The sequence below is a fragment of the Solanum pennellii genome, chromosome 10, assembly GCF_001406875.1.
Source record: "Solanum pennellii chromosome 10, SPENNV200".
NCBI classification, from domain to species: domain Eukaryota; kingdom Viridiplantae; phylum Streptophyta; class Magnoliopsida; order Solanales; family Solanaceae; genus Solanum; species Solanum pennellii.
Window position 1 is genome coordinate 77736470 of NC_028646.1, and position 13978 is coordinate 77750447.

General features: G+C 32.5%; 2 protein-coding genes across 2 annotated transcripts; one reads left to right on the forward strand and one right to left on the reverse strand.

The window, feature by feature from the left end:
- The first annotated feature begins 3027 nt into the window (after positions 1-3027).
- Positions 3028-4242, forward strand: LOC107001613. The gene has a single exon (XM_015199588.2). It carries the CDS (start codon positions 3058-3060, stop codon positions 4240-4242), a length of 1185 nt encoding a protein of 394 aa, XP_015055074.2. The 5' UTR covers positions 3028-3057.
- A 2030-nt stretch (positions 4243-6272) lies between these two features.
- Positions 6273-13217, reverse strand: LOC107001944 (villin-2-like). Its single transcript, XM_027912285.1, has 23 exons — positions 13074-13217; positions 12580-12701; positions 12270-12369; positions 12112-12180; positions 11790-12026; positions 11526-11703; positions 11241-11373; positions 10860-11019; positions 10650-10797; positions 10466-10566; positions 10227-10385; positions 10081-10149; positions 9935-10003; positions 9714-9851; positions 9095-9223; positions 8817-8964; positions 8706-8716; positions 8477-8617; positions 8260-8385; positions 8008-8070; positions 7565-7811; positions 6762-6955; positions 6273-6688 (listed from the first exon to the last, which is right to left on the reverse strand). Exons 2-23 carry the CDS (start codon positions 12633-12635, stop codon positions 6575-6577), a joined length of 2790 nt encoding a protein of 929 aa, XP_027768086.1. The 5' UTR covers positions 12636-12701; positions 13074-13217; the 3' UTR covers positions 6273-6574.
- Between the last annotated feature and the right edge of the window lie 761 nt (positions 13218-13978).

The window sequence follows — 13978 nt, forward strand, 5'->3', positions numbered from 1 at the left end:
ATTTTCTCATCAAATAAAGTGCACTTTTTAAAATTATATTAATTAAAGAGATAGAAGTTTGAATAATTATATATAAAGTCATGCCAAGACATTTGAAGGCGGCTCGAACATGAAGGTATATATGCAAAAACATTCTATTTAATAGTTTCTAGAACTATCAAAAGGTAAAATTATTCCACTTTAAAAGTGTATTTCGAAAATAATTTTTTTAATTTTTTATGATATAAGAGTAATTCTAAGTATATTTCAAAAATAATTTTTTTTAATTTTTTATGATATAAGAATAATTATATATCTTATCGAACTTGATAACTTTATCGTAAGAGTGTGTCAATCAACATGTTATTTAGTGATCATGCAAATATCTTGTGCTTCATTTCAATTATTTTGTTTGTACTATAGTCATATATATAATTGGACTTTAGTAATTTTTATTTAACTTAATTATTTATTTATGAACTTGAACTATATATGCACTATAATGAGTGTGCCATCATAAGAATGAGTTCAGTTCAATCTATAACTTTTGATTTAGAGTATAAAATTTAATAAAATTAGGGAACATACATAAAAGTTTGACTAATTTGATTTAAAAATTTACTTTAGCATTTAAATTATACGGACATTTAAATACCTCTTTAATATCTGTGAAATGAATTAAAAATCACCCTAGAGGATGACATGGCAAAGAGAGTGATTTCACTCTCCTTATAGCGTGTGAAGAAGTTAAAAAAGAAAAAAAATTATACAATCATACAAATGACATATTTTTATTATATATAATAAATATTTTAAATATTATTTTCTTAATATATTAACTTATATTAAAATATATGAATAATTTTACTGGCCCATAAAAATTTTAACTTTTATTTTCTTTATTTTATTGTCTTCCCCGTTGAAGCATCATTTTTTCCTCCATCTTCACCTTTAACTCTATTAACTACTTCAATTTCACAATCTTAGTAGTAATCCACAAAATCCAACACCATCATCTGATTATTGACGTCAATTTCATACATATAAATTTTATCGATTTTCATCGGAGCGAAAAAACTTGCTAGTTTACCGGACTTTGCGGAGGTAGAATCAGTGATTTTTTTGATTTTCGATTTTTTCAAAGACGAAGACAGTGATGGTAGATCCTTTATCTCTCCGGTGTTGGAGGTTTACCAAATAAGACGCGAGAGAAAGAGAAACGGGCCGATTGTTGTTGTTTTGTTGCTTCGTCTAAGAGCTTCGAAGCTCACTATTAATGGTGTTTTAAGGAAGAAAGTGATGGCGAATTGGTGATTCAGTTGTTTGTTGGTGTTTTGGAGAATCTAGTAATAGAGCTTCGGCGGTGATTTGAGAGTTACGATGAAAGGAGTTTGGATGGTGGACGTAGTTGGAAAATATGGAGAGGGGAAAAATAAACATTAAAGAGTTAGAAATGGTGAAGAAGAAGGAAGGAGAAAGAAGTAAGGGGGTGGGTGGGGGCTGGGTATGGGGTAAAATAAAAACGGGTCAATATTTTTAATTTTAATTTTAGAAAATGCACTTTGAATTAATTAATTAGTGTAAATTAATTTTAAGAAGTGCTAAAGAAAAACGATGAAAATAATTAATAACGTGATGCTGATATGGTATTGTTGTGGCACTTATATGGCTATGATGTGGCAAGTGAGAGTGGAATAATAATCTCAGGGTGGTGTTTAATTCATTTCAAAGATGTTAAGGAGGTATTCCCGCTAAATTTAAATGTTAAAGTGAATTTTCAAACCAAATTCAGAAGAATTTTTATGATAAACAATAGACGTAAAACTCATAACTTTAAACATATAATGTGCTCAATATTAAAAAATAATAACCTTAAATATAAATTCATAAAATTTAAATTCTTAATCTAATTCAACTCTATATATACATGTTTATTTAATAGTAATAACCAATAAATATTTAAAAATTCATTTTTGTTCACTACTTTTAAAATCTTACACATCAATACCCATATTTGTATAATTTAAAATTCTCTCCCTCTCATGTTTGCTGCCCTATTTTGCTCATTTAAAGACAATATTATTTCATTTTCCTCCTTTTTTTTCCCCTTAGAATTACACTTTTTCTTTTTCTCTTCCCCAAAAGTTTCACTTTTTTTTTCCTTTTGGTTGATCATCGAAAACCAACATCTATAGGCTTTAAAAAGTCTTTTATTTTGGTCTAAAAAAATGTGATCTTTGATTATAATAAAAGAGAAAGTATTGAAATATTTTTAAATTTAATATAAATTATTTATTTTGTTGATAAATTTTTAATAATATTAAAAATATTATTTTATTTATTTAATCAAAATTTAGTACTTGATAAGAAGTTTCAAAACTCTTGTAGAGCATAAGACTAAAAAGTCAAGAGAAGTGTTGAAAACACTTTAGAAAATTTAAAAGTATATTTCACTCGTATTGCAAGTTTGAGAGTATATTTAAGTTCAATTAGTGACATAAATAAATATTTTTAAAGTTGTCAATAGTTTGAAGATGAAACTAATAATTTGTAGCCGAGTTTAGTTCATATTTTCTATGATTGATATTCATTCTCTCGATTTTAAATTTCTCAATGAAAATCCTTTTAAAAGTACTACTACCACAACAATAACATACTTAGTAAAATTTCACAAATGAAGTCTAAGAAGAATAGATCGTACGCAGGTCTTATTACTACCTCAAAAAGATAAAAAAATTATTCTCAAAAGATCCTCGACTCAAGTGAAGAATTAGAAAACAGTGAAGAAAATATACAAAATAACAAGGAAACAATACAAAATCTACGAAAAGAAAGATCCATTTAAAAGCACCTCTTTCAAAAACACGATGCGCAAATTCAAATTTAATTATACGAATATCAAACATCGAAATATAATAACAGAGTAACAACTCCTCTGGACTCTTATAATCCTTCATCTTCCCCATACACAAAAACAGCTAAAAAAAAGGCAAAAACAGAGTGCTCAGAAACACACACATATATAGCCAAAAAAATAACCTCTTCACTGAGTGTCTCTGTGTAAGAAAGTGAGAAAGAATGGGATTTAAAGCAATGGGTTTCTTCTTCATTTTATTCCCAGATGATGAATCCACCATTATCACCAAAAACAAGCAAAAAAACAATCTTTCTCCATTGAAATACATCAACACTCTGTTTAGAGCTCAATTTATAATCTCAATTTGTGTTTTTCTCATTTTCATCACTTTTCTCCTCTTTACAGTTTCCACTTTTGAACCATCTTCAAGATTCAAACTTCAAAATTCAAAATCCCCATCATATCAGCAACATGCATTGCAAGGAATGGGTACTCTGTTCAGAAAAGGAACAAGATCCATGAGTGATTTAATTGTAGCTCATGTCATTGAATCCGTCACTGTTCAAGAACTGAAATTGTTCATAAAACTCATTTACAGGTCCAAAATCAGCTCAAAATCCGACATTTTGTTCGTTTTCCCGAAAAAATCCGTTCTTTTTGAAAACACCATTGTTGAAGAAAACACCTCGTTCTTCAAACTCATCAATGCCTACGAATACAACTCTACCATTTTCGACTCGACCCATAATAAAGCAAATGCAAGTGAAGAACCCATCTGGGGTCGCAAAAAACAGAGCAATTTCATTGACGAAGAAGCTGAATCAATTCAATTGAGTTGTGGGTCAGTTATCGGGTTTTACGCCGATGAACTTGACCCGGAAAATTCATTATCCGGGTTTATGGATCATGTTCCAATGAATTTAAGAAGATGGGCTTATTACCCAATGTTATTTGGTCGAATTAAAAGATATTTCAATCATATAATATTAGTGAACGTGAAAGAAATTTTCGTACTCGGTGATTCACCGAGTCGAATTAAGAATCTGAGTCAAACTCAGATTCTTATTTTTCGAAGAAAAAACTTCGAAAAAACTCATAAAAAACAGGTAAGCGCTGAAATCATCATGGGTGGATTAAGAGGAATTCGAAGATTATCGAATGCAATGTTAATCAAAATCATCCAGGAATCGATGCAACGAAAGAAGAAGAACTCGATTAACGAGTCAGATCAAGTCGTTAGAAATGAGTTCATGATGAAGAATATTGAGTTGATTTTGAGCGAGTCAATTATTGATCTGAGTTCACTAACATCAAGTTCTTTATTAGAATCGAAATTTTCTATTATTAGTCGTGGAAATAGTAATATTGATATTAATTATGTTTTTAAGAAGTATTTAAGTTCATAGTAATTGTTACTTAGTAGTTAAATTAGTTTTAAAAAATCGTTAATTATAGGATTATGTACTTTGTATTAATTGTTCATAATAGAATTTGGTCAATTATGTTCTGAAAATTTTCTTGATAAGATCGAAATTACATTATGATTATTTAAGTATCAAAATGATATAATTTGTAGTAATTGATTGTCGTGTAAATAATAATGTAATAGTAAATGTTATATGGATCATTTGTGCAAAGTAATGTATATCTAGAGGTGGGGAGGGGTTTATTTGATTTGCTTTGTCAAATCAAATAGATATATGACGTTTAGATAAAATTGAGTGAGATTGGAGATTAATTTGAAAGAATCAATCGTTAACTTCTAATTAAGAGTAAAATATTATACGAAATTAAAATATATTCATTTTCTCCTCGAGATATCTCGAAGCAATAATTGATTAAATCGATATTAGAGCTACGAGAACGATATTAAATCCAAAAAAAACTTTAAAGGGATATCACCACAAATTTAAAGAGCAAGAGACAATGTGTGATAAGCTTTTATATAATGTAAATAAATGCTGAATTTCTTTGGTGAATATAACAGTAAATAATGCATATTAGGGGTTGTAGTATGAGTTTTTTTTAAAAAAAGATTATCAAAAATTTACAGTGATAAAACATGTAATTTAATTCGATACAAAATTATTAATCGAGCTAGTGTTATTCTTAAAGGTGACAGGTTGTTGTGTCAATTTATGATTTTAGCAATCATCACTAGCAAAGTCAAACAAAAAGAGTATTTTATATATTTATAATTTAAGATTAGAAGATTTAAACATTATGTTATTTTATAAATTTTACATCAAATTAAAATTAAATAAATAAATTAACTCAGATAGAATATATATAGTTGGAACCATCATGTGATTTTTACCAAATTTCCAAAGCGTGTTTCAACTCCTTTTGACAAACTCCATAAAAGCAGTAACGTATCATTTCATTCTTTTGCACTTTCATTACATGATATATAATTAACTATACAACTTCTTTTGCCAGCTCTTTTTTCCAGCCAGCCAAGCATACAAGTGTTGCTTAACATTTAAAGAATACCTACGATAATATATTTTGTGTAATATGTCAAATTAAAATCTAATAAAAATAGAATATACGTAGATTTCATTTCTATAGCTTAAACGTAAAGAAATCATTTTTGATAAATCCTAAAAGGAAAAAGTTTGAAGCAATATGACAAAAGAAATAACAAAAATGAAAAGTCAAAAGAAAAAAAACTTTAAAATGCATGATAAATCATTCTAAACAGTAAAATTAAAAATGCAAGAAACTTTTATCTATCATTCGAAATAAAGTATTTATATTTAAAAATTTCACATAAATTAAAACGACCCGAAAAATATTCTATTTTTCAGAGCTAAGGCCAATCAGTGTCTGTGTTTTTAAAAATTACAAATAGTTGACCACTAATCTTTTTTAATAAATAGCAGTATATATATATATAACATTAATAATAGACAGATAATCTTAGCACTGATCACCGCACGCCAATCTATAGATCTCTTCACAATATTCAAATTTGCCAAACATAAGTTTTTTTTAAGATAATATTTATTTGTATCAGGTGTGTTTATATATATATATATCATATAATTTTATGTATTAGTTAAGTTTACGTATGCATCTATTAGCTTTTAATGTAAACGCTATGATTTTTTTTTTTGGATTTCAATTCAACTACTTCCGTTGGATTTATGTAGTGATATTTGACCGAGAACAAAGTTTAAAAAAAAATAATTGAAACTTGTATAATAAAACAAGCCGTAGCATTTATATGATTATAAATTATCTCGTAAATGATGAAATGAAAAGTACTAGATATATGCAAGTTTCATTAGTTTGACACATTAGGGTCAAACACTCGATCAACTTGCAAAATCTTTCAATTATCAACTTAGTTAATTACAAATGAATGCATACACTCTTTAGTTGAACCAAAGAATTAGTCTTCACACTTTTAGCTACAACCTTGGAAGGCGAATTCACGTTCAGAATGAGTTTGATCTTATTATATATGTATATATATATATATATATATCTTTTTTCATATGTATACATAGTTTGAATTGGAAGCAATATATTTCGTTAAACCAACAACTGATGATCACCCTATGTCCATAGCAAAGTGGAGTACTTGAAAGATGATCATTTTTTGCTCTACTGGAATCATGAAAAGCAAAACTATAAGTAAATCCAGGCATCATGTACCTCAATCCACGACGAAAAATCACATCAACAACATATGTTGATATGCAAGATTTTGGAATATTTGTCGTTCGTGTACTAAAACAGATCAACCTTCTTTTTGTGCACGTCTTGCTTCCATTTTGGGACCTTGTAAAATGCTTCTTTAGTCATTCCTAGTACAGATTCGAATTCCTCATCCGAAAGATAAGCCTGAAAAAATGTTTATGATGAGGAAAAGAAGAATGTGCTTTTCATTAGAATGAATGATACTCGAGCTACAAACCTCTCTTCGTTTAGTATCAATGCCAGTAGCAGGATTTTCCGACTTAGCCTTCAGCTGCTCATAACTGAACACCTCGTCTGGTGGTTTCAGGTCCGAGTCCTCTTCATTAGTCTCTGCTGCGTGCTCAGATGCCTCGTTCTCCTGATGTTCTGAACGTTCTTCGGATTCTTTAAACCGAGCATGCTTTGTCCTAGCTGAAAAAAAACATAAAAGTACCAAGTTGAAACCATGTTGATTCGCTTCAAATGTTTGCAATGATATTCAATCTAAGTAATCATTAACATGTTACAATCATAGAGAGAGAGACACAGACACATTGTAGATATCGAGATTTTGTAGGACTCTATAAGACGAGCCAAATCTCTGTTACGATTTTTAGAGGCTACTCTATCCTATATCCTAGCTCACGCCTATATTAAAGTAACATATTCCTTCAATTTAGGGGATTCTCAAAATCTCATAAGCTCCAGCGATATTCATAAAGTGATCAAGACATCAAATTTTACTGTTTTTGTCAAAGTCATTGCTTGACGTTCCCAACGATCAAGCAGTGTACATCTCAAGAAGATTTAAGGGAGGAATAGAATTGTAGTCACAAATATTCATCAGCATTTCTGTTTCATCGTATTTTATTTGTGTTTGCAGTTTATTTTCCATCACTATAAAATTTGTTGCAAACACGCTTAATAACCTTAACTTGTATGTCATGAATTAATAAGTCACGAGTACAAACGCTTCCATAGCAAACACGAGATCTCTTCATAATTCACACGACAAATACCAGAACAAGCGAAGCTTTGTACCAGTTGGGCTAGCTGATGGACTTCTACTTGATTGGAGAGAAGATCCGCGCGAATTTGACTGTTTCATTTCCTCTGTAAGAACATTAGACAATGCAGCTACTGCAGCTGCTCTTTGTGAACTCTGACTTGCTCCGGTAGGCTTTGGAACAGAACTAGCTTTCGCAGCAGACGATGAAGTAAATGCAGAGTTTAAAGCAGCTAATGCTGAGGCTCTTTGAGTTGGTCCATCTTGATTTGTTCTATGATTCTGAAATATAGAGTACAAGGTCTAAACTTCTTGAATAACTAATGAAGTCTTGTATTATGAAACTCGGTTGATGATACGAAAAGCTACTGTCAAACAACTAATATATGATATGGAAAACAATGCATCATTCTTGCACCATTGTATGATTTATGTAACTTAGATGAGATTATAGTAATGGAAAAACAAGACCAATTACCTCGGAAGCATGACCAAATCCAAAGAGTAGCATAACCTTCTTTTGGAATGAGTTTCCGTGTGCCTGATTAAACACGTAAGTCAGAGTGTTAAAAGTTGCTGAAATGACTAATGAGTTTCACTTATTATTGTCTCGATATGTCTCTCGTGAGGTTGACAAATGCAGCTTTTATAGTCACTCTACATCTTATCTTCCAAGTACCATACCAAATTCAAACGATACAACGAGAGATAGAGAGCTTTAGTCACTTACAGTAGCTTTTACAGGATCCCATGAGAAAAATGTTGTAAAGAAGCATGGTTCATTTCCTTCTGTGACTTTATACAATGGAACATAAGAGGATAACCCTTCCAAAGATGTAGCCAGCTCTACATATTTCTGTGATCAACTTCTTCGATTACTCGAGCAAAAATGAAAATGAACAAGTACTTTCAATATATGAGATACATATGACACTATCTAGTATTACCTGTCCAATTTCAAAAGAACTTTGCTTTTCTTTGGAGTCTGTTGATTGACCAACCCAAACGAAAACTTCAGCATGTGTGTCGAGAACCATGACATCCTCAGTCAACAAATCATCTTGAGTGAAGTTATAGATTTCTTCAACCTGTTATTCTAATAGAAAATATTAACCTGTTTGATATACACAACCAGAAATTTTAAATTTAGTTTTAACTGAATTCTCTAGATATTACCTCGAATTTTCCTGGACATCCATGAGTTAACATGAAATCATTTGATAAAGACAATTAGAAGAGAAAAATTTCCTCATTCGGGATAAACATCGAAGGGTGAGAAGGATGCACCTCTATTAACAGAACAAGAAAACAAGTGAGGTTCCCTGGTGGCTTCAGGAGCTAATTTGTTGCTGGTATAATCTTGTTTTTCTCCAATACCAAGCCAGAAAGCTGAGCTTTCAGTTCCTTCCTTGGTGTGTTTAACGGTCACTCCGGGCTGAGTTTGTGAATAAAACACACCAAACAAGATTAGCCTAATGCAGCATAAACTAGGATAAACACAGGGTATGTTAGTTGGGATAACAATGACAAAGAGCGCCTTTTTTCCACTTCGATAAAAGCCTCACCTTCAAGAATTCCACAATCTTTGCTGCTAAGTTCTGTTGCTCATGGGTACTTTGCTTTCCATGCCAAATGAATACTGAAGAGCTAGATTGCAGAAGAAAACACTCATAAGTGTTCAGTGAAGTTGCCACCTGTTAGAGTTCAGAAACCGGGAGAAAAATTTAGAAATCGAGGTTGTAAAATTCTATTTTGGAAACTTTACAACAAAGTTCATAGTAGCTTTGGACATAATGAAAACAGCAACTTAGACTTTAACGTGACAGTACGGAGAAATGGAGACTATACATAAGTACAAAGTTTAACATAAATTTTCAATTAGACTATCATTTAGACAGCTTCAATATATATTGAAAAGAATCCTAAATTACATCCCTGGACAGATGTTTACGTAATCCATAAGAACAACTCTCTGAGACTCTTTCAACATAGAACAGAAGCTACCTATCTATCTAGACATAGTCTGAGAACATGTTCAAGTGACGACTAGAAGGATCTCATAACGTAGCTTTTGCAGCATGACTAAATTGGAAAGATAGTGTAGAATAAAGAAAAAGATTATCAGGCACTGACAACTTAATATCCAAAGAGGGGAAAACTTAAAGGGTCGATAAGCATGCATACAACATCGACTTGAACTGCTTTGTTGTTATGACTAGAAGTTCCAGATATCCTGAAAAGGCCAACAGTATCAGAAGCATAGGTTTCATCATTCAAGCCATTTTCTTCAATATGATTTTTATAGCCAGAGCTTAATCCACCCTGAAAAAAGGAAAGAAACTTGTCTTGGTTATTCTATACGTTAAACGACAAAAATATCCTCTATGTGACATATGGAGAGATACCTTAAGGACCAGCATGGGCTGGAATATTGCAACAAATTGTGGTGGTTCTTTGCCTTGGTATACCCGACCCTGGATAACGTAGATGTCACAATTAAGCTTCATTTTGAGTTTTTGACTGAAAAACAGTCGGCGAAAAAAAGTAATACCAGCACAGGTCTCCCTTTAAGTGAATTGCACATTGTGCTAGCCAATTGTGCAGCCATTTCTCGATCCTCCTGAATCCACAATAATGATTCAATTAAGAAAATTCTATAAAGACGCATTTGACCCTTATATGCAAGGACATTCGTACCTCGATGCTATCCTCTCCAATCCACCAACATAAGTAATAATCTTCTTTTCGTTCGTGAGAATGGTATGTGTAGAGAACTATGTAGCAATCTCCACCGTAGAATTTACCAATGTCTTCTTTGGGTATCTGAGTCTTTGCACTGCCATCGATACGCCAAACCTGACAAATTTTACATTTTCAGTGAAGACTGAGCTGGCCAAATTATGACATGGAAAACATTCTGATGATCAGATTCAGACCTCTATCTTTCCACCTTCTTCAAGCAAAGGCGGGACTTCTTCATCGACAGAAGTACTTTTGCTAGCAGCTTTGACAGCAGCACCTTGTTGCTTCACCAATGCTGAAAGGGCTCAACATGGACAAAGTTAAAACTAACTCAAACCAGAAACACACAAAATCTTCACTCTCTCGTAATAACTCTACCTGCTACTTTTCCTCGTCCGTCCTCAGGGGCAGGTGTTGATCCTGATGGCCAAGAGTCAAAATTGGACTTAAATGAATGTGTCTCATAGCCTTGAATAATCCGGATAATACGTGTTGACTTGGGTCTATTTTGATTGGCAAGATATTCCTGAAAATTATTGAGTCATTCAGAATGAGAAACTATACGACACAAGAACATGGATGATCTACCTCTGCTGTTTGAATGGTACTTTTCCTCTCCTCGAGCTGAGTATGACGGCCTACCCAAGTGAAAACCTCGGAACCACAGTCCAAAATATAGCATTTATCATTTTCCAAGATGGATTTTGTAAGTTCACCATCCAACTGATTGACCTGACCATCAGTAATGCTGTAAAAGAGGACATAATTCACATTTAGCACCAACAACAGCAAAAGGTTGATATACAAAAATTCAGTTACAAGCAACAACCCCGAGGGCCATCCATTGAAAGACGTTACGTCCAGCAATACATGGTCTCTCAAGGATATCAAGAAAACTTTGATATAGAGTATCATAAACACGAGAAACTGCTTGACACTGGTGATTACTGGTAAACGATTCAACATTACCTATAAAGTTGAGCAGTAGTTCTCTCAGGAACGATATCATCATCGGTAGCAACCTTTTTGCTAATTGGAGCAAAGCCACCAAACAGAACCCAAAATGATCCAGAATCCGACTCAGCTTGTAAATTTCCATCATCTGGATTATGCAATAGGGAAAGAGTTGTAAAATTCTAGAGGAAGAATTAATTCAATAAATATCGCACGTCTCATAGTAGTTACATAGCAATTCTTTTCAAAGCATTAGCTGAATTGCACAATCTTGCATTTTACTCTGTGGCCTCGACTTACCAATGATTGCAACGTCACACACACCGTCATGATACTTCTCCTTCAATATCTGAGTAACTTCTAATGCTTTAGCCCTCTCCTGGATATTGGAGTTTGCACCATTAAACTGATATATTTTGTCTTCAGTGTCTAGAAGGAACACGTCATCATGGTTTAGCGATGATCGAGAAAAAGGGACCTGACAAAAATCTAAACTCAATATTATCTTCAATCACAGCTGAAGAAGTTACATACATTTCTAAATGAAGTCAAGTGCCTCTGTACCTGCTTCATTCTAACAACTCGTTTACCGTTGCAGACATACAACCTCGTTTCAAATACTTCCTCCTCCGGTTTCTTGAATCCAGATGCAACACCTCCTTCTAATGGTATGATGCACGGTTTAAAGTATGACAAGAATTTGTCCGATTCATGACCTTGGATTTCCCTATGCTGTACTGCTCGTCCTCCAAGAATAGCGTCAAGCTCAACTGTTTTGATAGCTGCAGTTCCTGCTTCATCCTAGCATAGTACCCAAACTTCTAGAAAATGAAAAAAAGGGAACAACATGGTTGAGCGACTGCTAAAACTACGAAACGATTCTTACCTGACTAGTATCCTTTCCAAGCCAGAAATGTATATCATGCCAATAAGCTCCTCCTCTGCCAGAAGTTGTCTGCGATAAGATAAAAAACAGAATCGTTTTCAAAACATTTTAACTTATTTCCTCCCAAGATAAAAAAGGAATAGAAGAATATAACGTACCTGCAAGACGATATACGAATCACCTGAGTAGAATTTACCATGTTCAGATTTTGGCACAGGAACTGGTTGGAAATTCTCTATTCTCCAAATTTCAGTTCCTCTAAGTAGAGTTAAGTAACATTTTATTGAAATTTCACCGCCAAGTTCTGCAGTAGCAACGGAAACAAAAACAAAAACAAAAACAAAAGCACACTAACAGGATCACAGTTACTGATATATGCTCTATTGAGTTTTTATTCATTTAACCATTCAGTATAAGATGAAGTGATGAAATATCAAACTAATCAAATTACTCGGAACCAAAGGATACGGTTTTTGTCCTGCACCCTGAAATGCAGGTTCCAAATCTTTCACAGAGACAGACATTTTTGCAAAATCTTTCCTGTTTTACGCCTTCTCTAAACTTCAACTCAAACTTCTAAGCAAAAGCAACTGCACACAAGTATGTAAAAGTGTGACATTACACATAACATACATATTCATTTGAAAAAATTCTTATTAGATGCCTCGGATCACGAGCCAGAAGGTGTATTAGATGGAAAAAAATCACTCTTCTACTGAAACTACAACTGACATTCTACGTTGATTCTATCCTTCCATCCTCCAACGCACCTCATTTCACCCCCTAATTCTCACCTTCCCATATATAAGAAAATCATATATTTATGACGAAATTAAAACATCTTCCATTCGTATCAAACACATCCTAAATGTTGAGTTTTCGTTGATAGAACGAAGAAAACAACTAAAACGGAGAAAACATTATGTATTTAGAGAATCATCAAACAGAATTGATGAACGCACCTCCTGTTGTGATCTTTCTGCAGAATTTTCTTCTTTTTTTCGATTCCGAAATTCTTTCATCAGATTTGATAATTCATACGATGATACAATACAATGTACATGTAAAATTTTTGTCTGAAAAAAAAAATGATGATGGAGAAAAAATGATACAACTTCTCCCTTGTAATGTTTGTTTCACTATTTTCTTTTTCTTCGGATCATACTTACTACATATAATTTATTATATCCATGCAATTATTATTATTATTATGAAATCAAACTCCTTTTATTTGGATTCTTCAAATCTAAGTCCTTATTCCTTTTTATAGGTTTGGTGATCGAGCCACGTTTTGCCCACTTTCGACTCATTAATTCCTGCTACCTCTTAATAGCGGTCAGTTTGCACGTGCCTAGATTATTTTTCGTCTATGGTTAACTGACACGTACCTCAATTAATTTTACGGATTCACAAAAATTCAGTAATTTTTATGGCATAATACATAAAGTTGTCTGACATTGTATGTCTTTTAACTTCCGGTATGTACAAGTAGACACTTAAACTTGTATAAAATTGACCAAATAGACACATTCGTCCTGTGTAGTATCGTTTAACTTGACTTCAATCATATTTATGCCCTTCAACTTTGGGTGTGCACAAATAGACACTTTAACTTATATAAAGTTGAACAAATAGACACATATGTCCTACATGTCATTATTTGTCCTACGTGTATTATGTCACGTAAGACTGTGTGTCTACTTGTTCAACTTTATACAAGTTTAAGTGTTTAGTCGTGCATACCCAAAGTTGAAGGACATAAATGTAAAATGAGATCAAGTTAAAGGGCACATTTATATTATGCTATGATTATTATGTCACAGAAGATGTATGTGTTTGGTTGTTTAGTTTTATACAAATTTAAGTG